Genomic DNA, 23386 nt, shown 5'->3' with positions numbered 1-23386 from the left:
TCGGAAAGCGATGCGCCGCGAGTGCCATCGCGCTGGCGATTTTTCATTACAGCTGGCGGGAAGGCAGTTCCGGAAGATTGTCGCCTCGAAGAAGAGGTGATTTGTCGCCAGGGCGACTAATCTCCCCGAATCTGCACGTGTGCCCTTACCCATAGGCTGTTATTGCCTCAAATCACACACAGTGATTGGAACTATCTATTATAAAACCAACACTACCTTTTCTTACACTGCACATGTGCAACAGCAGGAGTTTAAAGAGCAGTACGGGACACCTTGTGAATGCAATAGCAGCTGTCTGGGGTGCCACATGTCTGCAAATGTCACCCAATTATTAGTCATTAACCCAGCTATAGTCATTAGTTTAGTGCAGTGTTTTCTTTTCCCCTCGCAAGAAACAACAATATCCCTGGACAGGCAAACAGGATACAGTATATAGACACTGCAGGGGTAAATCACACAATGTAGCACTCTTGAATCATTTTGTTAATGTTTATATTCATAGTAATGAAAGTGGAAAATCGGCCTCTCAACCCAATAACCTTCTCAAGATGTATTTATCATCATTAACTTATTTATACTTTATTAAGTACAACTTTGTACTTTCCCAATGTGTCCTTTAATTTGAGCATCTCTTCCCAGGCGTTTTGTTCATGATGGTGTTTTGTTTTTTTGCAGAATTCTCAACAACAATAAGATTAGCGAATTAACCAACGGTTCCTTTGAGGGTCTAAGTTTCCTCGAAAGACTGTAAGTAGCCCTATTGTATGTGTCATTTTTAATCATCCTCCTTCGTTTATATAGCTCCAGCAAGTCACACAGCACTTTACATTTGTTTATATGAAACAGGAGTCTTACAATAATGTAACAAACAATCTAACTTACAATCTATTTCTTGTTTTTAAGCACATCTCGGGGAAAAGGGAGGCACACACAAGTACAATCCCATTGTCAAAAAATTGGCGCATTGTGTAAAATGTAAATAAAAAGAGAATGATTTACAAATCACTTAAACCCTGTATTTCATTGCAAATAGTACAAAGACAACATGAGAAAATTATTTAATGAAAATATATGCTGTGAGGAATTTCGGGTATAGGTCAGGCAAAACCGTTTCACAGATGAGTGAAAATGACTGCATGGGCTCAGGAATACTTCCCTAAAAACTTTGTTTGTGAGCACTTTGCACCGCATCCACAAATGCAAGTCAGATCTCTGCCATGCATACAAGAAACCATATATAAACATGATCCAGAAGCACCACCACCTTCTGTGTGTCCAAAATCATTTAAAGGGATACTGTCATGGGAAAAAAATTTTTTTTCAAAATGAATCAGTTAATAGTGCTGCTCCAGCAGAATTCTGCACTGAAATCCATTTCTCAAAAGAGCAAACAGATTTTTTTATATTCAATTTTGAAATCTGACATGGGGCTAGACATATTGTCAATTTCCCAGCTGCCCCAAGTCATGTGACTTGTGCTCTGATAAACTTCAGTCACTCTTTACTGCTGTACTGCAAGTTGGAGTGATATCACCCCCTCCCCTTTCCCCCCCCAGCAGCCAAACAAAACAACAATGGGAAGGTAACCAGATAGCAGCTCCCTGACACAAGATAACAGCTGCCTGGTAGATCTAAGAACAGCACTCAATAGTAAAAACCCATGTCTCACTGAGACACATTCAGTTACATTGAGAAGGAAAAACAGAAGCCTGCCAGAAAGCATTTCTCTCCTAAAGTGCAGGCACAAGTCACATGACCTGGGGCAGCTGGGAAATTGACAAAATGTCTAGCCCCATGTCAGATTTCAAAATTGGATATAAAAAAACCTGTTTGCTCTTTTGAGAAATGGATTTCAGTGCAGAATTCTGCTGGAGTAGCACTATTAACTGATTCATTTTGGAAATTTTTTTTTTCCCATGACAGTATCCCTTTAAGGTCTGATGACTTGTCCTGTAGTCTGACAAATCAAATGTTTTAAACTCATTTTGGATATAATAAATGCCACATCTTCTTTGCTATAGAGAACAAAGTCCCTCCAGCTGGTTATAAGTGCACATTTCAATTGCCAAAATCCGTTATGGTATGGAGGGGGATTAGTGCACATGGCATAGGTAACTTTCACATCTAGGAAAGCACCATTAATGCTGAACAGCATATAAAGGTCTTAGAGCACCGTATGCTGACAGTGCAGCCCAAACCTGTCACCCACTGAAAATATTTGGCGCATTATGAAAGGAAAAATACGATAAAGTAGACTCTGAACTGTTGAGCAGCTGAAATCCTGTATCAGGCAAGAATAGGGCAACATTTCACTTTCAAAACTAACGGTTACAGTTGATGCAACAGTGTGGAAAACCAGGGTTTCCGGATAACCCATCCCAAAACCAGGTTATAGTCGTTAATTTGTGATGAAAGCTATTTTATAAAGTTTTTAATCTGAAGCCTTTCAATGTATTTATTTTCTTTATTTCCAGAGATCTCAGAAATAACTTGATTAGTTCTATTGAACCTGGAGCATTCCTCGGCCTTGTGTCTCTGAAACGACTGTAAGTAGGAACCTGTTTTTAATCATTGCAAAAACATATTTTAGTGTTAGCAAATTATTGACTCTCTGCCCAATTTATTACAGTTGTGTCTTTGGCAGTTGTGCCCTTGTAAATTGTCTTGCAAGGATGTTATCGGGTCATAAATGGTGTTCTATAAAAGTTGTGCAATATGACTTGCTGAATTCTTAAGCTGCAAACCCTTCATAACATGTGACTTTTTAAAGCAGAAGGAAATTGTTTATCACAATGGGGTGCCAATATGAAAGACACTTGCCAGTGGCCTTAAAGGAGAAGGAAAGGCCTATTTACTTGGGGGTGCCAAAAGTTAGGCACCCCCAATTGATTATATATACTTCTCACAGGAGAAAACTGCACCGGTCTGGGGGTTCTTCCAGTGAGCACTACGGATCAATCGGCTACCTTCTTCTTTCATCAAATTTCCGGGGGCAGATGCATGTGTAGTAGAACGAAATTGCTGACTTCTTCGTTAGAGCTAGGCTTTTTTGTGCTAATGTGCATGCAAGAAGAAAGAAGCCGGAAGCCAATGGTGCTCGCTGGAAGAACTTGGGGCCTGCCCCAAGTAAATACAGCCTTTGCTTCTCCTTTAAGTTAAAAGCTTACCTCTTGCACCAAGTAGATGATGCTCTTCTTTAAAGGGGAACTATCACAAAATTTTAATTTTATATAAGCTTCTTAGCACTGAAATAAGAAACTTTACAATCAATTAAATATTCTGCATGGTTTCTTAAATAATCAAGTTTATCTTCACTATTTCTCTCGGCTTCTGTTTCTCTTCATTCTGTACTGTTTCTGGAATAATCAACTTTATCTTCATTATTCCTCTCTCAGCATCTGTCCTGTCTTCATGCAGCAGTTGGGTGTCGGATATTAATTGAACGTTGGATCCAATATATCTTATTGGGGGCTTCCTTTACTAGCAGATGAATTAGACCGCACTCAGATAACTGATTCAAGTACAAACAAAATCTAACAAAATAACTGCCTTTTGCACAAATTCTTCATGTAGAGAGACATGGTGTCTGGGGATTTTAATATAGTGAGCTCTAATACATCTGCTAGGAAAAGAAACCCCCATATAAGATATGTTGGATCTAACTGTCAATGAATATCTGACACCCAACTCCTGAATGAAGACAGGACAGATGCTGAGAGAGGAATAGTGAAGATAAAGTTGATTATTCCAGAAATAGTACAGAATTTTAATAGATTGTATTTAGAAAGTATGCTGAAGCTTATATTACATTTTTATTTTTGCGATAATTACTCTTTAAAAAGCAAGTAAGCAATGGCTGCTGCCTCAGTCTTCCAAGTATCCCCTGCATAAGTTTAGAGTTGGCGTATGTGCAGTTCAAAACTTTTCCTATGACTTCTGAGCTGCTCATGCAACCAAGTCTGAGCTCTTGCAAGGTTAGTAAGGAGATTCAGAGTCATTAGGGGGTGCCTAACAAATTGCCACTCCCACTGTTTGAACATTTCCTTCTGCTTTAAACAGATATGCACTTCATTTTTGTTGACAATTCTATTGGCTTTCCTGTAGTTTTTCTTCCTCCTTAGTGTATTTGTTTCTTGTGAGCTTTAAAGGAGAAGGAAAAGCAATTTATATTAGGGCTGCCAAAAGTTAGGCCCCAAGTGATTATATTTACTTACCTCACATCCGCGGGTTTTCCAGCAAGCACCATGGATCAATCGGCTTCCTTTTACTTCAGTTTTCAAATTCCCCAGGACAAGCGCACGCGCAGTAGAATGAAGTAGCCAGCTTTTTCATTAAAGTTCAGCTTTTCGCTCTACTGCAGATGCACAGCCGCCAGAAGTCAGTGGTAGTCACTGGAATAACCTTGGGCTGGTTCCGTTTTCTCCTGATAGGAGCACCGGTGTCAGTTAGTAAATATAATCACTTGGGGGTGCCTAACTTTTGGCACCCCGAAGTGTAATTTGCCTTTCGTTCTCCAAAAAACTTTGGAATATTGGGACTCTAATTTGTCTCTCTGTTAACCCGTTTTATTCTGGCCTGTGAACTACAGACACAAACAGGGCAGGGGCTGTATTAGTTGCTGGTTGGAGTAATGCAGCACAGCAAAATTATACGAAACATCCAACTTATAGCAGAGTAGAGGCTGCGTATAGTTAAAGAGGCATCTATACAAAAAAAATATTTTTATGGTTGTAATGTACAGATGTTTAATCTTATAAAATTAATTACATAGTTCAGTGCACAGAAAATTGCTCCATACACCAACAGTATTTTTCCTTCTGGGCAACTCTATAACAAGTGCCAGCTTATTTCATGCCATGCTATAGCAGAGAGTGTATTGTTCTACACAACCATAATTGGTCATTTTAATGATCCTTTTACTATCGCTTGCCTCTGTTAACAGCCTGCAGCAGATAAATGTTTTTTAACTGTCTTTACTCTGTTTCTACCTGAAGCAGCTAAACAAATTGTTGCCTTTTAGACTTTATTAATGTTACGTTTCTATTTTGTTTCAGAGATTTAGCAAACAACAGGATTGGATGCCTCAATGCAGACATATTTAAAGGCCTCACAAATTTAGCAAAGCTGTAAGTAACAACATATCTTCTGATCAGGGCTTTGTCTTCTCTATGGCACCATCAACTAGACAGATGAAGTAGTCCTCTCCCATCCAACCAATTCTCACAATGCCTTGCATGTTCATTGATTAACAGACCTGTAAAGGAAAGGAAAGTCATTTTATACTTGGGGGTGCCAAAAGTTAAGCACCCCCCAAGTGATTGTATTTATTTACTTGACACTCTGGGCCGGTTCTGCTAACAGCAGAAAACTGCACAGGCCTGGGGTTCTTCCAGCGAGCACCACGGAATGATCCTCTTCCTGCTCAGAATGTCAGGTAAGTAGATAAGCTCATTTGGAGGTGCCTTACTTTTGGCACCACAATTATAAAATTACTTTCCTTCTCCTGTAAATAAGGCAGATAACAGAAGTGAAAAATGTAGTATTGGCTGGACGAGAGATGCTAGTTAAACATTGTTTTAGTTGTACATGTAGCCAGAAAAATAGCAATTACATTTAACCATTAACTTGTAATTAATGTATGATTGGAACATTACTTAGAATCAAATTCCCTTTCATTAAGCGAAACATTTGGTGATTACACGCCTTTACTGAAAGACTCAGGAGTTCAGAAGTATTTGGTATGGGATCCCTTATCCAGAAACCTAATATTCTTAAAGTTCCGAATTATAGTATATCCAAATAACTGAAAACGCTAAGCGAAGAGAAGTTACGCTGGCGATGGTTAATTTGCATACGGCGCCAAATTCAAATTTCAATGGAGGAATATGTAGCAGCACTACAAATGCCTGGGAAACCTTCAAAACATCAAATAACATTTTTATTTTGCCCTACACATGTGCCCACTGTATAGTTAAGTTGCCATGAGTTAGGAAATGTAGGGGGGAAGGAGGGGAGCCCCAAAAATTTTTTCAATCTTTTTCAGCCTATCACCCATAATATAGAAAAAACGCCAGCGTTTTTTTTGGACTTAGAAAATTTTTAACTTTTTTTGAAGAAATCCCTATCTACTCTATTGCGCTTCGCCTGGTCTGAGGTGGCGAAGGAAGTCTAGCGTAAAAGGTAGCTCTCTCCCTCCCTCCCTCTCCTCTCGCTACTCTAACCTAAGCCTAACAGATAGGTGACCCACCTTGTTAATATCCCTTTACTTGTTTATCTTGGAAGTTCTATCACAAATATATGACTGACGCTACTTAGCTGTCAATTCATTGAGACAGGTTCATTTTACTTACAGAATTAAAGCTAATTTATTGTAAGCTTCATTTTAGGGAATTTAATTTTACAAAATACGGTTTTCGGATTTGTTGCAAATTTAAATTGAATTTTTTTTTTGTTCCAGAAACCTTTCAGGCAATATGTTTTCCTCATTAGCACAGGGAACATTTCTGAGTCTGGCTTCATTAAAATCACTGTAAGTATATATTTTCTCAGACATCTGTGTTTTTAGGACAATTTGGTTCAATTATATTTAAAGTTTGCTGTAGGTAAACTGAGGAGTTAGAGTATAGGAGAGTATTTAGATCAGGACTGTCCAACTGGAGGTTTTGGCCATCGTTATATCTCTTTTTATATGAAGTTATTATTTTTATATATTTTGTCCCTTAGATAAACGGGACTTCATATAATCTGTCAATTGCATGGAAATAGGTGCAAAGCTCTGATCTAGATTTTTTGGTTTAGATGGCCCACTATCATTCAATTGTATATGGATCATTATGACAACTTCTTAAAGGAACATTAGTACAACTGGCGTCTTTGCTTCTGAAACACTACTATAGTTTATATAAACAAGCTGCTATGTAGCCAAGGGCGCAGCCATTCAAGCTGTAAAAAGGAGAAAAAGCACAGTAAACATAACATAAGCTCTGTAGTAAACAATGGGATTCTTCAGAACGTATCTGTTATCTACTGTGTATCCTGTGCTTGAATGGCTGCCCCCATTGCTACACAGAAGCATGTTATATAAACTATAGTTGTGTTTCTGAAGCAAACACAACCGTTTTACCAGTGTAGAGCAACAGTACATTATATTGTCATTTCTTTAAAACACTTGCATTTTTTGATGTTACCATTCCTTTAAACACTAAAAATTGCCTCCTCTCTCCATTTTTTTTCATTGAATCTAGCGAATTGCTAACTAATCTTTATGCATTTGCAGAGAGTTTCAAACAGATTTCCTTCTCTGTGATTGTAACCTTCTGTGGATGCTGCTCTGGATTAAGGAGAAAAATATAACCATCCGCGAGACGAGATGTGCCTATCCCAAGTCTCTCCAAGGGCAGTCAGTAACATCTCTGAAACAAGAGCAGCTGACATGCGGTAAGAAATATGTGACTGTATTGTCATGACCGTGAAACTGTAAGAATCGTGCTTTGAGGTTTTACAAATATCTTTATAGGGGATTCCATTTGCTCACCATTTATAGGATACTCCTTTTTTTTACATAGTCTCAACCTGGGACCGTTTCCTTTTTCCCTCTAAGGCTGTCAGAGCCATTAAGCCCCTTAATCCATTCTATTTTGGAAGTAGAAAGAGGGACAAAAAGATTTGACGTACAGAGCGCAGTGATTTTTTTTGTTCACGCCCATTTTGTGACCACTCCCCCTAATTACCATGTTCATTTTACAAAATTTGGCAGGTTATGAAAGTTTGAGCACATTTCTGTGGTTTTTATGTGTTATTACAGTAATGAAGGTGAATTGCCTTTTATGCTGAACTTAGATTCCTAGGTCGGGTACCCACGGGTTACCCGCAAAAAAAGCCGGCAACCTGTGGAGTGAGGGAAGGATTAGGTGCTGGTATACCCGCGGGTCTGTGAGTCAGGTTGCAGGTCTCCTTTAAATTTCTTATCTTATGTAATATATATAGTCTATATTTTACTCCTTTTAAAGTTTTACAAAACTTGTTTCTGTCCCCGCCCACTTTTGATGAGGTCACTTTAAGGCAGTTGTGGGTCAGGGATCGAGTAGTGGATGAAAGTGGGTAAATATGCGGGTTGTGGTTCGGATCAGGTCTGTGTCGAAATTGGTTCCGCTCAGGACTATACTGCAAGTCACAGTTTCCCCAAGAGACCTGCTTATCTTAAATTGTTACAATTGCTTCTTTGCTTATCTTAAATTGTTTCGAAAGTATCAATTTGCACCTGCCACATATTCTGGGTTCTCTGCCAAAAGCCACTTAAGTTAGAATCTCATATCTTTTTTTTCTGGCCGTTAAGTGCAAGAGATCAAAGAGAAAGTTGGGATATTTCATTACAAATCCGGGACTGTGGGTTGATATGTCAAAATTGGAACTGTCCTGCGAAAAACGGGACAGTTGGGATGTATGCTAATCCCTTTATTCCATGCTGTAGTGGAATGGATTCTGGGCCCCGAACCCAGCACTGCAACAAGTATTAAGGCAAGGGAGGGATTAGATGACTACCAGCCTAATTCGGCATAGGGAAATGGTGCGTGCAAGTTACAGGCAGACTATCATGGCTTCCTTTCAATAGAAGGAGATCATGTGTGTCTGTGTACAAAAACAAAACATTTTTTTAAATTCAGACTGTGCTTAAGCAATGTATTTAAACAGTTTTCTGTGATAAATTTCAAATCCCTTATTGGCCTTCTAAATATCATCATACTAGAACTCCCCCAATGCCCCCTATAAAGCTCGTTGTTTGACAGTGACCTAGGGGTGAATGACTGCAGCTGTCTTATTGTCCTAACGTTTATTCTCAAGAGCATTATTCATTATAGGGCAAATTATTTTTTTTTCTTGTCATTTTTGGAGGTGTGTTTGTTTAGAATTATCCACAACAGTTTTGTTTAAATGCCCTGCTAGAAGAATACGGCAGTTTGCGATTAAAGCAGAATCCGATTGTTTATGACTTGGTTACTGTTGTGCAGTCAGTGGACAGTCCTCCTGCTGCGAAGTGGAAAGGTTTGAGTTTTCCTTACAGGTATGCAAGCCCAAACTGGTTAGTGTGTTGTATTTTCAGTCGTGCGTGTGAGTAAACTTAACGGAAACTCCCCCCTTTATGCTGAAGGCATGCAAAATGTTTCACCACATAACCTGTTTTCTTCCTGGGCAGAGTTCTTTTCAGGATCCTTTGTTCGTAGAGAACAAACATATACAGCACGCACAGGTCTTGGCATCAAAACAAAATAGTTTTTATTGGAAATCCTATGTTTTGGGTCACATAAAGTGACCTTCCGACCAGAAACCTGCAAGTGACCCACTCCTTAAATTAATCAAGTGCAGAAAAATGGCGCCAAAATGAGGAAAAAAACCCCAAAAAACCTATGGTATAAAACACTGCAATTATATAGTGCACTTCTAGCTCATATATCATGATAAATTGTGTAAATGAACTTGCACAGCCTTGCATAGACTAGAGGTACTTTTCATCACCAGAAATTTGCATACCCAACATAGGGGTAAATTTACTAAGCGGCGAAAATTCGCCAGCATTGCGCCAGATGAAAATTAGCTCAGTAAATGCTAATTTACTAAAATGCCAATTCTGCCTAGTGCAACTTCGTTAGAGGTCTTCTCTCAGGCTAATTTGCATACGGCGGGAAATTTAAAGTTGAGTAGACGTATATGTTGCAGCAAATACATTACATTACACATGTCCAGGGAACCTTAATAAAGAAAATAGAGTTGTTATAATGCCCTACACATGAGCCCACTGTATAGTTTATGTTCCATATGTTAGAAAATGTATGGGGGAACCAGTACTTTTTACAGCCTATCACTCTGAAAAAAGGAAAAGACGCCAGCGTTTTTTGGGACTTTTTCCATTTCCAGTGACAGAAGATTGAGGAAGATTTATGCACTCCATTCGCCTGATCTGAGGCGGCGAAGGCAAGTCTGGATAAAGAGCGAACATTCAGTAAAATCCTCATCTTAGTGAATTTGCGGAGTAACGTCCATTCGCCAGATTGAAAATTCACCTGGCGATAGAGTGCGAATCACCACTAGCGTCTGTCTCTTTAACCAGCAGAGTTATGCCTGCGCCCGTTAGTAAATCAGCAAATGGTATAATCTCCATTATACCATGGAGATTGCAGTGCATCATACTTTAGAGTTTGTAATATCTATGTTTTTTGTAATGGTTTCTATAGACACCTTTCTCATGTACCCACAATTTTCTGCATTTAGGTTTTGGGTCCCTTGCACTTCTGGTTTCATGTCCCTGAGGTGCGTCCGGTTTATGTGTCCGAAACATGGTATTTTCAATAAAAACACTTTTTCTCCTTCCCATCATGCTTATGTGCTGTCGTAGTTTTGTACATGAGTGGCTTGAGAGGTGACTGGATTAAAATGCTTCAAAAGGCGATGCACACAAACACTGGAAGTTGCAGCAACTTGCTTGATACAAATTTACAAACTTCATAGGTGATGCACAGAAACACTGAAAATTGCACCAATTTACCTGATACATATTATACAACCTTCATAGGCGATACACACAAACACTGAAAGTTACAGCAACTTGCCTGATACATATTATACAACCTTCATATGCGATGCACAGAAACACTGAAAATTGCAGCAACTTGCCTGATACACATTATACAACCTTCATATGCGATGCACAGAAACACTGAAAATTGCAGCAACTTGCTTGATACATATTATACAACCTTCATAGGTGATGCACAGATACACTGAAAGTCGCAGCAACTTGCTTGATACATATTATACAACCTTCATAGATGATGCACAGAAACACTGAAAGTTGCAGCAACTTGCTTGATACATATTATACAAGCTTTATAGACGATGCACACAAACACTGAAAGTTGCAGCAACTTACTTGATAGAATTTTATAACGTTTTGAATGATGTTTAAAAATCACATGCATTTTTTACCCCATTTTGTCTTTTCTTAATCAACACTGTAAAGTAAAAAAACAAAAACACCATCTTTTGCTCCAATGAATCACACACAATACAATACAGGGCTGTTAGGGAAGGAATGCCCAAAAGCTGGAGCTACCAGCTGCTACGGATTACAGCTCCCGGCATGGAAACAGCTGCTGCTGGCTGGAGCCGAGTGACCGTAGAGTTAATTGCTGCGCATAACTAACACTTCTTACATTCATAATCCCCAATGCCAACAGCAGTGAGAATGAGATGCCTCACATGACTCACGTTTGTGAAATCTCCTCCTGTCCTCTGTGTAATTGTTGTTACCCTTACACACACCCTTCCCATGTTCCCCGAGGGCACAAAAATTTGCACTAAATGCTTTCCATTTGGTATGTAGCCATTTAACTGAGCACTTGTGAACACCAACATCCACATACACACTGGGAGGGTTATTTACTAAAATCCAAATTTTTCTGATTATTTAAATTAAAAAAAAAGTCCAACCAAACTAGAATCCACGATTGGACCTTATTTATTATTAAAAAAAGCACAATTTAATTGGATGGGGAAAACTCGATAAAATTGAGTAATAACCTGAATCGTACGGGGGTTTTTTTCTGGCTTTTTCCACGAAAAGCCCAATTTTTTTCTGACATCTGCCCGAAATAGTTGTATTTTCAAGCTAATTCCATCGCAGACCACAGACACTTGCAAATAGGGTAGGGACCTCTCCCATTGACTTATATACAATCTCGGGAGGTCTGAGATGCCGAATTTTCAGTTTCTGACTTGTGAACACCAGCATCCACATACACACTGGGAGGGTTATTTACGAAAATCCAAATTTTTCTGATTATTTAAATAAAAAAAGTCCAACCAGAATCCGCAATTGGACCTTATGTATTATTAAAAGCACAATTTAATTGGATTGGGGGAAAACTCGATAAAATTGAGTGAAAACCCGGATCGTATGATTTTTTTTTCAGACTCTTTCCCCGAAAAGCCTGAATTTTTCAGATCTTTGCCTGAAATAGTTGGATTTTCAGGCTAATTCCAGCGTATAGCCCATGATTAAGTCCCCTTGTGGGTACGATAGGACTTCTCCCATTGAATTATATACAACCTCAGGAGATTTGAGTTGCCGGATTTTTTAGATTCTGACTTTTTGCAGACTCGGACTGTAATAAATCCTAAAAAATTTGAGCTTTAAAAAAAAAAATGAGTTTTTGCCCCGACCGGACTTTAGAAAATAACCTCCTCATAGTTTCCGTGTATATCTATTATATAGTTCAGCAGCTCTCAATGTGAATGGAGCAGCTATTTATTCACAGCAGCAATAATATATTTTCAAATATCAGGGCATCGACTCTGGCATTTAAAAGCAGTACTTTTCTTGCAGCCTTGGAAACTGTGTTTGGAGTGGGGGATTATACTGTCAACAACATGCCTTTCCTCTCACAGATGTTTACTCTGTTTTTCCCAAATCCGTAGGAGGGGGGGGAATGATTGCTCAGAAACGCTCTGTATTTACAAAATAGGAGTTGGTGTCAAGCAGGCTGACAATATATGTGAGCAATTTACAGAATAGAATTCTTGGCTCATTAACTTTTTTGTAGTTTCCAGTTTACTATGGGTGTGTTAGAGCATCCAATGTTGTTGTACTGTTAAAGGAAAACTAATCTTTCTTTATTCATTCAGTAAGCCTTATATGTTTATATTCTGTAAGGTTACACCATTCTTTGATGTGACAACCCCTAAGGCTGTGTGAGTGTTTTGCACATCTGTTGTTTTGTTGTCGAACAGATGCCTAGCGGGGTTTTTTATTCATTTATATTAGTTTATTTCTAGCTGTAGTGCTAGAGAGAGAGGCACAGGAGGATCATGGTCCTTTCCTGCACCTGCATTAGAGTCCTGCGCGGAACCAATTTGTTATACCGGACCCACAACCCACATACTTACCCGCTGCCCAACCCGCAAGTACCTTATCCACAACCCGATCTGCGACCCAATGACCATCAAGAAACAGGAAGTGCTGTCATTGTAAACCGGACGTGACATCATTGGAAGTAGGTGTGGTCAGAAAAAAGGGAGTAAAACAGGAAGTGCTGTCATTGTAAACTGGAAGTGACATCATTCGAAGTAGGTGTGATCAGAAAAAAAGGAGTAAAACTCGCTATTGAGAGAACCCACGACCCGCAAACCTGGAGAACCGCCGACCCGTGTCTATACCCGCTCCAGAAACTTCTAACTGCAACCCGCAGGATACCGCATGTTTTTCAGGGTAACCTGCATGATATAAAGCCAATTGTTCAACCCCTGCATTCACCCCCATTAGGACATCTGATAACAAGGATAACTGGTCGTTACAATTGCTTGCCATGGCCTCAAACGATCTGTTACAGCACAGTACAAGTATAGAATTATCCAAAAAAAGCTCCAAATTACAGCAAGGCTAACTCCCATAGACTCCATTTTAATCATATCATTCAGATTTTTTAACGATTTCCTTTTTTTCTGTAGAAATAAAACTGTACCTTGTCCTTGATCCCAATATATAATTAATCCTTATGAGACGCAAAACACGCCTATTTTGGTTTATTTAATACATAGTAACATAGTAAGTAAGGTTGAAAAAAGACACACGTCCATCAAGTTCAACCTTTTAGTTTAACTGCTAGGCAGTTTTAATTAAATAATCTTAAGATAATTTTTAGACTTAGAGGTGGTTCACCTTTAAATTACCTTTTAGTATGTTATAGAATGGGTAATTCTAAGCAACTTTTGAAATGGTCTTCACTATTTTTTGTAGTTTTTTTATTGTTTGCCGCCTTCTTGTGACTCTTTCTAGCTGTCAAATGGAGCTCACTTACCCCATCTAAAAACAAATGTTTTGCAAGACTAAAAAATTGTTGTTGCTATTTTGTATTTTCTATTTAGGCCCTCTTCTATTTATATTCCAGTCTCTAATTCAAATCGGTGCATGGTTGATAGGGTAATTAGGACCCTAGCAACCAGATTGCTGAAATTGCAAACTGGAGAACTGCCAAATAAATAAATTTAAAAACCACAAATCATAAAAAATGAAAACCAATTGCAAATTGTCTCAGAATATCACTCTCTACGTCATACTTATAGTTAACTTAAAATAATTTTAATTGTATGGATCTCCAAATTATGAAAAGACTCCTTATCCGGAAAACTCCAGGTCCTGAGCATTCAGGATAATAGGTCCCATACCTGTATGGCTCGTTCCATATGTGGTAAGCCATCTAGTTGTCCCACTATGTTTGGTTGCCAGATTATATCAAACTATTATGCAGAAGAGTCCCAGGACACCAGTTGGGTGCTGTTGAACACAAAAGTCTAACAAATACCTGTTTAAGGGATCTTGCAAGTCAATTTGGCTGATATCCATCGCTGGTCATGGAGACTGGCAGATTACTATTCCACCCACGACAGGAATGTAATGTTGTTGAACTGTCTGTATGACTTGCATTCCTTGCATTATTTATGTATTTTATACCGTTTCAGAATCTCCCCTTGAGCTGCCATCTTTTTACATGACTCCGTCCCACCGCCAGGTTGTCTTCGAAGGGGACAGCCTTCCTTTCCAGTGCATGGCATCCTACATTGATCAGGACATGCAGGTTTTATGGTACCAAGATGGCAAAATCGTGGAGACTGATGAATCGCAGGGTATATTTGTGGAGAAGAACACGATACACAACTGCTCGTTAATAGCAAGGTATTTTCAAAAGAAATTTTGTGAGGGGATAACACTGTGAAAAAGGAATGGTTCAGTTTAAAAATAAAAACTAGTTAAATAGATACCTAATGCAAAATAAAAAATGTTTATAATATAGTTAGCAAAAAATGTAATCTAAAAAGTCTGGAGTGATAGGATATCTAACATAATAGCCAAAACACAACTTCCTGCTTTGCAGCTCTCTTGGTTTTAATTGATTGGTTACCACGCAGTAACCAATCAGTGACTTGAGGAGGGGCCACATGAGTCATAACTATTGCTTTTGCATCTGAGCTGAATGCTGAGGATCAATTGCAAACTCACTGAACAGTTATGTCCCACGTGCCCCCCCCCCCCTTACAGTCACTGACTAACTCAGAGTTAGAGTGCTGAAAAGCAGGATTTTATGTTACACATCCAGTCACTCCAGCCTTTATACATTACATTTTTGGCTAACTATATTAGATACATTTTTTATTTTGCACAGCCTATCTGTTAACCCAGTTTTTATGTTCCTATGTCATCTCTCTGTTTAGCCCTGCTCTTTGCATTTAGTTTGTTTTATGACTTTTTTTTTTTTCCTAAAACTTATTTTTAGTGCACTTACAATTTCCAATATCCAAGCTGACTCCACTGGCAACTGGGGATGCCAAGTCCAAAGCAGACGTGGTAATAACACCAGAACAGTGGATATTGTAGTGCTGGAGAGCTCTGCACAGTACTGCCCTCTCGAAAGGGTGGTAAACAACAAAGGAGATTTCAGGTGGATGGATTTTTATTTCTAATATTGTATAAACTGTTATGTTTATAGCCTATTCTAATGCCTAGAATAGCATGAGTCTTTACACACACAGGCACATTTATCAAGGGTCGAATTTTGAAATTTACTAATAAAATCGATTTTTTTAAAACTCGGATGAATAGAATTGACTCGAAACTCCAATCGAATTTGAATCGAATTCAATTTGAATTTAAAAAAACTCAGGAAGGCTGCAAACTACTCAAAATTGATCCCTGGACCTCTCCCATTGACTTAAACGGCAATTGTGCAGGTTTTAGGTGGGGAATAGTCTAATTTGAGTTCTCAAAGGGTCAGAGTATGATAAATCTCGAAAATCAAATTCAATTTTTTTTAAAAAAACTCCAATTGAATTTGAATAACTCCCTAGTCGAATTTGACAGTTTTGACCATAAAAGAAGTAGAAAATTCGATTTTCAAATTTGAATTTTCAATTTAACCCTTGATAAATCTTCCCCACAGTGTAAACATTGCACTTTGTACAGGTATGGGATCCGTTATCCGGAAACTTGTTATCCAGAAAGATCCAAATTACGCAGTCTGTCTCTCATAATCCAAATTTTTTAAAAATAGTTTCCTTTTTATTTGTTATTATAAAACAGTAGCTTGTACTTGATCTCAACTAAGATGAAATTAATCCTTATTGGAAGCAAAACCAACCTATTGGGTTTGTTTAATGTTTAAATGATTTCCTAGTAGACTTAAAGTATAAATCATGGAAACATCTGTTATCTGGAAATCCCCAGGTCCTGTGCATTTTGGATAATAGGTCCAATACCTTTATTACATTACAGAGTAAGAGTCTATTGTAGTTCCTTCCAGTTAGAATATTTGCAAGTTGCACAGTGAACTGAGGGTTTATTCAAGAAGTTTGATCAAATTCTGTGACCCACTAGGTGGCCAAGAACATTGGCAGGCATCACTGCATACCTTCTCTGTACCCGTTACTCTGCTGGAAGCGGCATATATCCTGGCAACCAACAAGATGACAAAAGAGCTTGGCGGCGATGTGACAGAGGGGGATTTTGGGCAGAGGAGGACTATTCCCGGTGCCAGTATGCAAATGATGTCACTCGGGTCCTTTTTATGTTTAATCAGGTGATTTTTCTTTATAATAGAACCATATACACAGAATAACCTGCCCAGAATTTGCAGTGTTTACACTCAGGCTTCCATATTCTCTACAGATGCCTCTTAATCTCACAAATGCAGTGGCAACGGCAAGGCAGTTACTGGCATACACGGTAGAAGCAGCAAATTTTTCAGACAAGATGGATGTGATCTTCGTTGCAGAAATGATTGAAAAATTTGGGCGGTTTGCTGAAAAATACAAAGAAGTAAGTTAACTGTGCATATTTGTTGATTTAGACTAAACTTCATGTGCTGTATGAACAGCAGCACCAGACTGTAATACAGCATTTAATGGATAAGCCTGGGCTTCAAACTGGTCAGGTTTTGTTCCGTGACAGAAGCAGACTGGCTTACCTGGACGTTTCAGCGTCGGAAGTAGATAAGTAGACCGTTTTTTAAGGAATTGGTCAGTGTAAAAATAAAAACTGGGTAAATAGATAGGCTATGCAAAATAAAAAATGTTTCTAATACAGTTAATTAGCCAAAAATATAACGTACAAAGGCTGGAGTGACTGGATGTGTAACATAATAGCCAGAACACTACTTCCTGCTTTGCAGCTCTCTTGCTTTCCACTGATTGGCTACCAGGCAGTAACCAATCAGTGACTTGAGGGGGGGCACATGGGTCATAACTGTTGCTTTTGAATCTGAGCTGAATGCTGAGGATCAATTGCAAACTCACTGAACAGTTATGTCCCATGTGCCCCCCCCCTTAAAGCCGCTGACAGAGTTGGAGAGCTGCAGAGCATGAATTATTAGAAACATTTTTTATTTTTTACTCAGCCTATCAATTTACTCTGTTTTTATTTTTACACTGAACTGTTCCTTTAAATGTATGAGGCAGATACCCATAGAGCAGGGCTGTCCTACTAGAGGGTCTGCAGAATTCCAATGCATCTCTCACTAATATGTCCAGGAGCTCCTAGATCTCCTGGGTATTCTGTGACTGCACTATTCACCAGGAGCCATATGTTTTTATATTACTCTTTTTTTTTTGCTTCAAGGTCTGATTTTAACTTTTCTCCCTCCAGCTTAGCGATGTAATGGTGGACATAGCAAGCAATATAATGCTGGCTGATGAGCGCGTGTTGTGGATGGCTCAGAAAGATGCAAAAGCTTGTAGTCGAATAGTGCAGTGTCTGCAGCGTATCGCTACCTATCGATTGGCCAATGCCGTTCAAGTTTACTCCACGGTGAGTATTATATCAGATTACATGGTAACTTTCATAGATGGGTGTAGTGGATTGTTTTGGAGAAGAAACAAAGTGTAATTTTGTTTATTTTCGTGCCGCTGGAGGAATCCTTTCTGTGTTACTAATAAATCAGCAGTTGGCTAGACATTGCACCACACTACTTGGAATTAATGCAATCATCCTAAAATATATATTAAAAATATACGTACTGAAACTTGTCAGCCCAGTTTTTCTTAAAGGGAAATTTAGAAACTTCTGTATATTGGGCTGGGCATACACTTAGGGGGGTTATTTATTAAAGTCCAAATGGCAAAAAACCTGAAAAATAGTGTTTAGTGAAATTTCTTTTCTGGATTTATTATACCCCGAGGATGGAAAAAGTCAGAATCCGAAAATCTGGCATCTCAGACCTGCCGAGGTTGTGTATAAGTCAATGGGAGAAGGCCCGAAAATATCATGATCTGCGCTCGGTTTCATGCAAAAATCCAAAGAGTTTGTGGTTTTCGGACGATAATCCGAAAAAATCTGATTTTTCAAGTGGAAAATCTGAAAAATTTTGTAAGATTTGAATTTTCAGATGATTTTAATGATTTTTTTTCCCCGAACTGGAAATTTTCGGGAAAATGTATTGATAAATTACCCCGTGCGGATTTGATCGGAGTATATTTCAGGAAAAAAATGAGATTAATTCGGACTTACTGATAAACTTGCATGATATTTTAAGTGAGCATTTGTATACATGCTCATAAATAAATACACGACTATATACATATATAAGAAAGCAATATTTTATGTCTGACTTTTAAATACTGTTGCAACTCTTGGTCTTGTCACTGTCAATATATTCTTTTTTTATTTTTTTTCTCACCCAGTACTCTCCAAACATTGCTTTAGAAGCATACGTGATCAAATCTGCTCTCTTCACTGGAATGACCTGCACTGTTTTTCAAAAAGTTGCTGCTGCAGACCGTATAGTGCATGCTGACTTCGGCCGACGTGATCCTGATGGCAGCCTGGATAAACAACTGAGCTTCAAGTGCAATGTGTCCAACACCTTTAGCAGCTTAGCGTTAAAGGTAATTATATTTATAATACACAAGAGCCATGAATATCCTGTAAATAATATCTATTCAAATGGTGCTTAGTGATGTGATCAGTTATAATTGGATCTTAGTGATGTCATCACTGTCACATGGCTCACTGAAAATTGTGTATGATAATAAATATAGTACCCCTGCTGAAAAATTAGTCACCTTGGAGTTCCATAAAAGTTCTGAACTCCTTGGTGACTTATAATATCCTTATATTTTACAAAAGGGGGGAAATTATTCTATACATCCGATATTAAAATTATTTTATAGGATTAAAGATTTGCTCTGTTTATAGAACACTGTTGTGGAGGCTTCTATTCAACTTCCATCTGCACTTGTGCCCAAAGAGAAGCGAGAACGAAGAGCAATGGATGAGTCTTTCTACAAGCTTCAGCTAATGGCCTTCCGGAATGGAAAGCTCTTCCCTACCGCAGGGAACTCCTCGCACCTTGCTGATGACGGGAAGAGACGAACAGTGGTCACACCTGTCATTCTTGCCAAACTAGGTATATAAGATTGATGTAATGCAGTGCCCTGATTTGCCTAATTTACAGCACACTAATCGTGTTTGGTTAAAACAAGATAATGTGATCAAAATGTTTACCTTTACTTAAATATGATGTGTTTAACTATGTCTGGGACAAGTTTTTGTCTTCTTGACTTGTCTGGCAATCTTTAGTTTAGCCTTGCTTTGTGACAGGGATACTAGATATACCTATCGGACTAGAGCTATTTTACCAGCAGACAGGAAATTGGATGAGTTAAGTCTCCGTGCAGCTGGCCATAGATGCAAAGATTTGATCTTGCGCATCTTCGTTTCGTTCGATTTTCGGGCCGCGTGGGGAGAGTCCCGCCATTTTCCGTGCCATGGTGATCGCTTGTTCAGACGATCAGACAGGTTAAAAATGTTTCTTTCGGCTACCGATAATATCTCTGCATGTATTGCTCGATATCAGTGGGAGACTGTCACCAGCTTTTGTTGGACATATCTCTTGTACGATTGCTGTCAGGGGCAGAACATCGGCCGATCTGTTCTTTTACTACTTTATTTGATCTGAATAAGTGGCAGGTCAGGAGATGGCACCGAACATTCGTTCGTCCGATGTGAAGATAAATCTGCACGTTTATGGCCAGTTTAAGGTGGGCTTTCTCAGATTTACCAGTCAAAGGGAAAGGGATAAAAGATTATCTGAACTTAAACAAATAGCAATCATTAATTATCTAATACTTATTTCACATTCCTCATGTTTACCTGTTCTGGCACAAAGGCAAGTTACCATGGCCGGATGTTCTCAAGAAATTACCCGCTAGCAGCCTATGGGTCCTGGCACAGATAATTAACTGAGACACTTGCTCATTACCCTGCAGGCAGCATACAGTTTAATTCATCTCACTAGTTACTGGTAAGATGCAGAAAGGTCCATTTGAGTTGTAAGGGCTATTCACACAGCAATCAGCCAGCCCTCCTAGCCTGCTTGCAACATGTAGTCCTGCAGAGGAAGCTGCAACTCTGGCATCTTTATATTATGAACCCTGCCATTTACAGGACATTCTGTGACCCTTTTGTTTTGTTTTCTGTACTGAGCACAATATGCCCTAATTATTCACTGTGAAAAAGTCTTTCACACCAGTAAAAGTCTCACAAGCACCACACCCTGTTGTTTTCTTTTTATGATCTTTCGTGAAAGTGAACAGGTATTACTGAAAAGCCACAAATAAGGAGAATGTGAAATAAATCGTTTCCCATGACATGACAATGCATTGTTTACATTGTAGTTGTTTGTAGTTGTGACCTGCATAATAATACACACATGGGATTAGCCCCCTCTTCTAGTGCAAGAAAAACTGCTCTTCAATAATGCAGTAACATTTACTTAAAATTTAGGGATGCACTGAATCCAGGATTCAGCCTTTCAGCAGGATTCGGCTGAATCCTTGTGTCTGGCTGAACCAAATCCTAATTTGCATATGCAAATTAGGGACAGTAAGGGAAATCACATGACTTTTTGTCACAAAACAAGAAAGTAGATTTTTTTTCCACTTTTTCCCTTCCTGACCTTATTTGCATATGCAAATCAGGATTTGGTTCAGTATTAGGCTGAAACTTTCACAAAGGAGTTGGGGATTCAGCTGAATTCCAAATAGTGGATTCAGTGCATCCCTACTTTAAAGGAAAGCTATACCCCCAAAATGAATACTTGAGCAACAGATTGTTTATATCAAATTAAGTGGCATATTAAAAAAAATCTTACCAAACTGGAATAAATATATATATATATATATATATATATATATATATATATATATATATATATATATATATATATATATATATATATATATATATATATATATATATATATATATATATATATATATATATATATATATGTGTAAATATTGCCCTTTTACAACTCTTGCCTTGAAGCACCATTTTGTGATGGTCTGTGTGCTGCCTCAGAGATCACCTGACCAGAAATACTGCAAATCTAACTGTAACAGGAAGAAGTGTGGAAGCAAAAGACAGAACTCTGTCTGTTAATTGGCTCATGTGACCTAACAAGTATAGTTTGTTTGGTATGTTTGTGTGCACCGTGAATTGTATGATCCCAGGAGGCTGTCCTTATTTTTTTAAAATGGCAATTTTCTATTTAGCATTACCCAATGGCACATACTACTAAACAAGTATATTATCATGAAAATGGTTCATTTACATGAAGCAGGGTTTTACATATGAGCTGTTTTATGCAATATATTTTTATAGAGACCTACATTGTTTGGGGGGTATAGTTTTCCTTTAATGGCAGAGACACACAATCAGATTCTGGCGACAAATCTCTTCTTTGGGGGGCTAATCTCCCCAAACTGCCTTCCCACCGGCTAGTATGAAAATCGCCGGTCGGATGGCAATCAGAGTGCAAAGTCGCCCGACAAAGTGCTCAGAGTTCCATCCCGCCAGAAATTTTCATTCTAGTCTGGGAAGGCAGTTAGGGGAGATTAGTCGCCCCGAAAAAGTGGAGATTTGTCCCCGGGCATCTGATCTCCCAGAATCTGACCGTGTGTCTCTGCCCTAAATAGATGTAATGTGCCCCCTGTCGGGAAATAGAGGGATATTAGAAGACTGATGAGTTTAATAATTATATAAATAGATTCCAGGTCCCAAGATGCCCATATCTTTATAAATAGTATGAATCTTGTATAAATAATAATGATCACTGTAAAAAAAAAGTCACTTTACACCTCTGTTAAACTAACCTTGAGCCTGTAGCAGTACAGTATGATAGTGTATGTCACTTTAAAAATATTGTACATATCCGTGATTGGGGGCATAGGAGTCTTTTATTAAAATATTAAAGATACTTTTGGCTGCAGCGCAGTCCTGCCAAAAGCAAAACAACACTGATGGTTTTTCCAAAATAGAAAATAGTCCTATGATGACTGGGAAATCCAGTTATACAGAACTGCATAATATTGCACATTACCTGTAGGTGCAATAAACACTCCTTAATTTACCTTAAGCACCTAGTTAGGTTTATAGGAGTTTTGGGTGTGTCTGTGGTCAGGTAATGCTAAATAAAAGGTACAATTTGGCACTGAAAATTAAAGGGACGATTATTAGGGACTTTATGTCGAACATAAGATGTAAAGATGTGTGTTTCAGTAAAGAGTTTTTATGCAGTATTTCACTTGAAGTGCAATGTGTAAATCTGAAATGCGTAAGACATGATAGGAATTTAGTGCTCACAGAATATAGGCAGTTAAAGGAGAACGAACCCCTAAAAATGAATATGGTTAAAATGCAATAATTTACATACTAAACTTATTGCACCAGCATCTCAATAGCAGCAATGATCCAGGACTTCAAACTTGTCACAGGGGGTCACCATCTTGGAAAGTGTCTGTGACACTCACATGCTCAGTGGGCTCTGAGCAGCTGTTGAGAAGCTAAGCTTAGGGCTCGTCACTAATTATCCAGCAGAAAATGAGCTTCCCTGGCTGTAATATAAGCTGATGCTACAGGTTTGCTGATTATTAAATTCTGATGCTAATTGCACTGGTTTCTGTGCTGCCATGTAGTAATTATGTGTATTAATTACTAATCAGCCTTATATTGTGACATTTCTATTCTATGTGTACTGTATATTGTGAGTGGGTCCCTAAGCTCAGTAAGTGACAGCAGCACAGAGCATGTGCAGTGAATCAGCAGAAAAGAAGATGGGGAGCTACTGGGGCATCTTTGGAGACACAGATCTTTACTGCTAAAGGGCTGCGGTTGCCTTGGGCTGGTACAGAAGCACAAAACAGGGAAGCCCATTTATCAAAGGTCGAATTTCATTTCACTTGAGTTTTTAAAAACTCCCCTAAATTCGACCAATCGCGATTTATTAAAAAAATAAAACATTTTAAACTCGGATGAATGTAATCGACCCGGAAAATCCAATCCGAT

General features: G+C 38.5%; 1 protein-coding gene across 1 annotated transcript in view; it reads left to right on the top strand.

Annotated features, from left to right (window-relative positions):
- LOC108706552 (adhesion G protein-coupled receptor A3) overlaps positions 1–23386 on the top strand; it is a 45934-nt gene that overhangs the window by 11961 nt on the left and 10587 nt on the right. Inside the window, exons 2-13 of the mRNA XM_018243068.2 lie at positions 676–747; positions 2475–2546; positions 5055–5126; positions 6458–6529; positions 7277–7437; positions 14512–14725; positions 15324–15488; positions 16421–16622; positions 16712–16861; positions 17687–17848; positions 18721–18924; positions 19235–19445. Coding sequence (XP_018098557.1) covers positions 676–747; positions 2475–2546; positions 5055–5126; positions 6458–6529; positions 7277–7437; positions 14512–14725; positions 15324–15488; positions 16421–16622; positions 16712–16861; positions 17687–17848; positions 18721–18924; positions 19235–19445 — 1757 coding nt within the window. The remainder of the gene's footprint in view (positions 1–675; positions 748–2474; positions 2547–5054; positions 5127–6457; positions 6530–7276; positions 7438–14511; positions 14726–15323; positions 15489–16420; positions 16623–16711; positions 16862–17686; positions 17849–18720; positions 18925–19234; positions 19446–23386) is intronic.

The sequence above is a fragment of the Xenopus laevis genome, chromosome 1S (genome assembly GCF_017654675.1).
Source record: "Xenopus laevis strain J_2021 chromosome 1S, Xenopus_laevis_v10.1, whole genome shotgun sequence".
Taxonomy (NCBI): Eukaryota; Metazoa; Chordata; class Amphibia; order Anura; family Pipidae; genus Xenopus; species Xenopus laevis.
The sequence above is the reverse complement of the archived record's forward strand: the minus strand, read 5'-3'. Positions and strand labels throughout refer to the sequence as shown.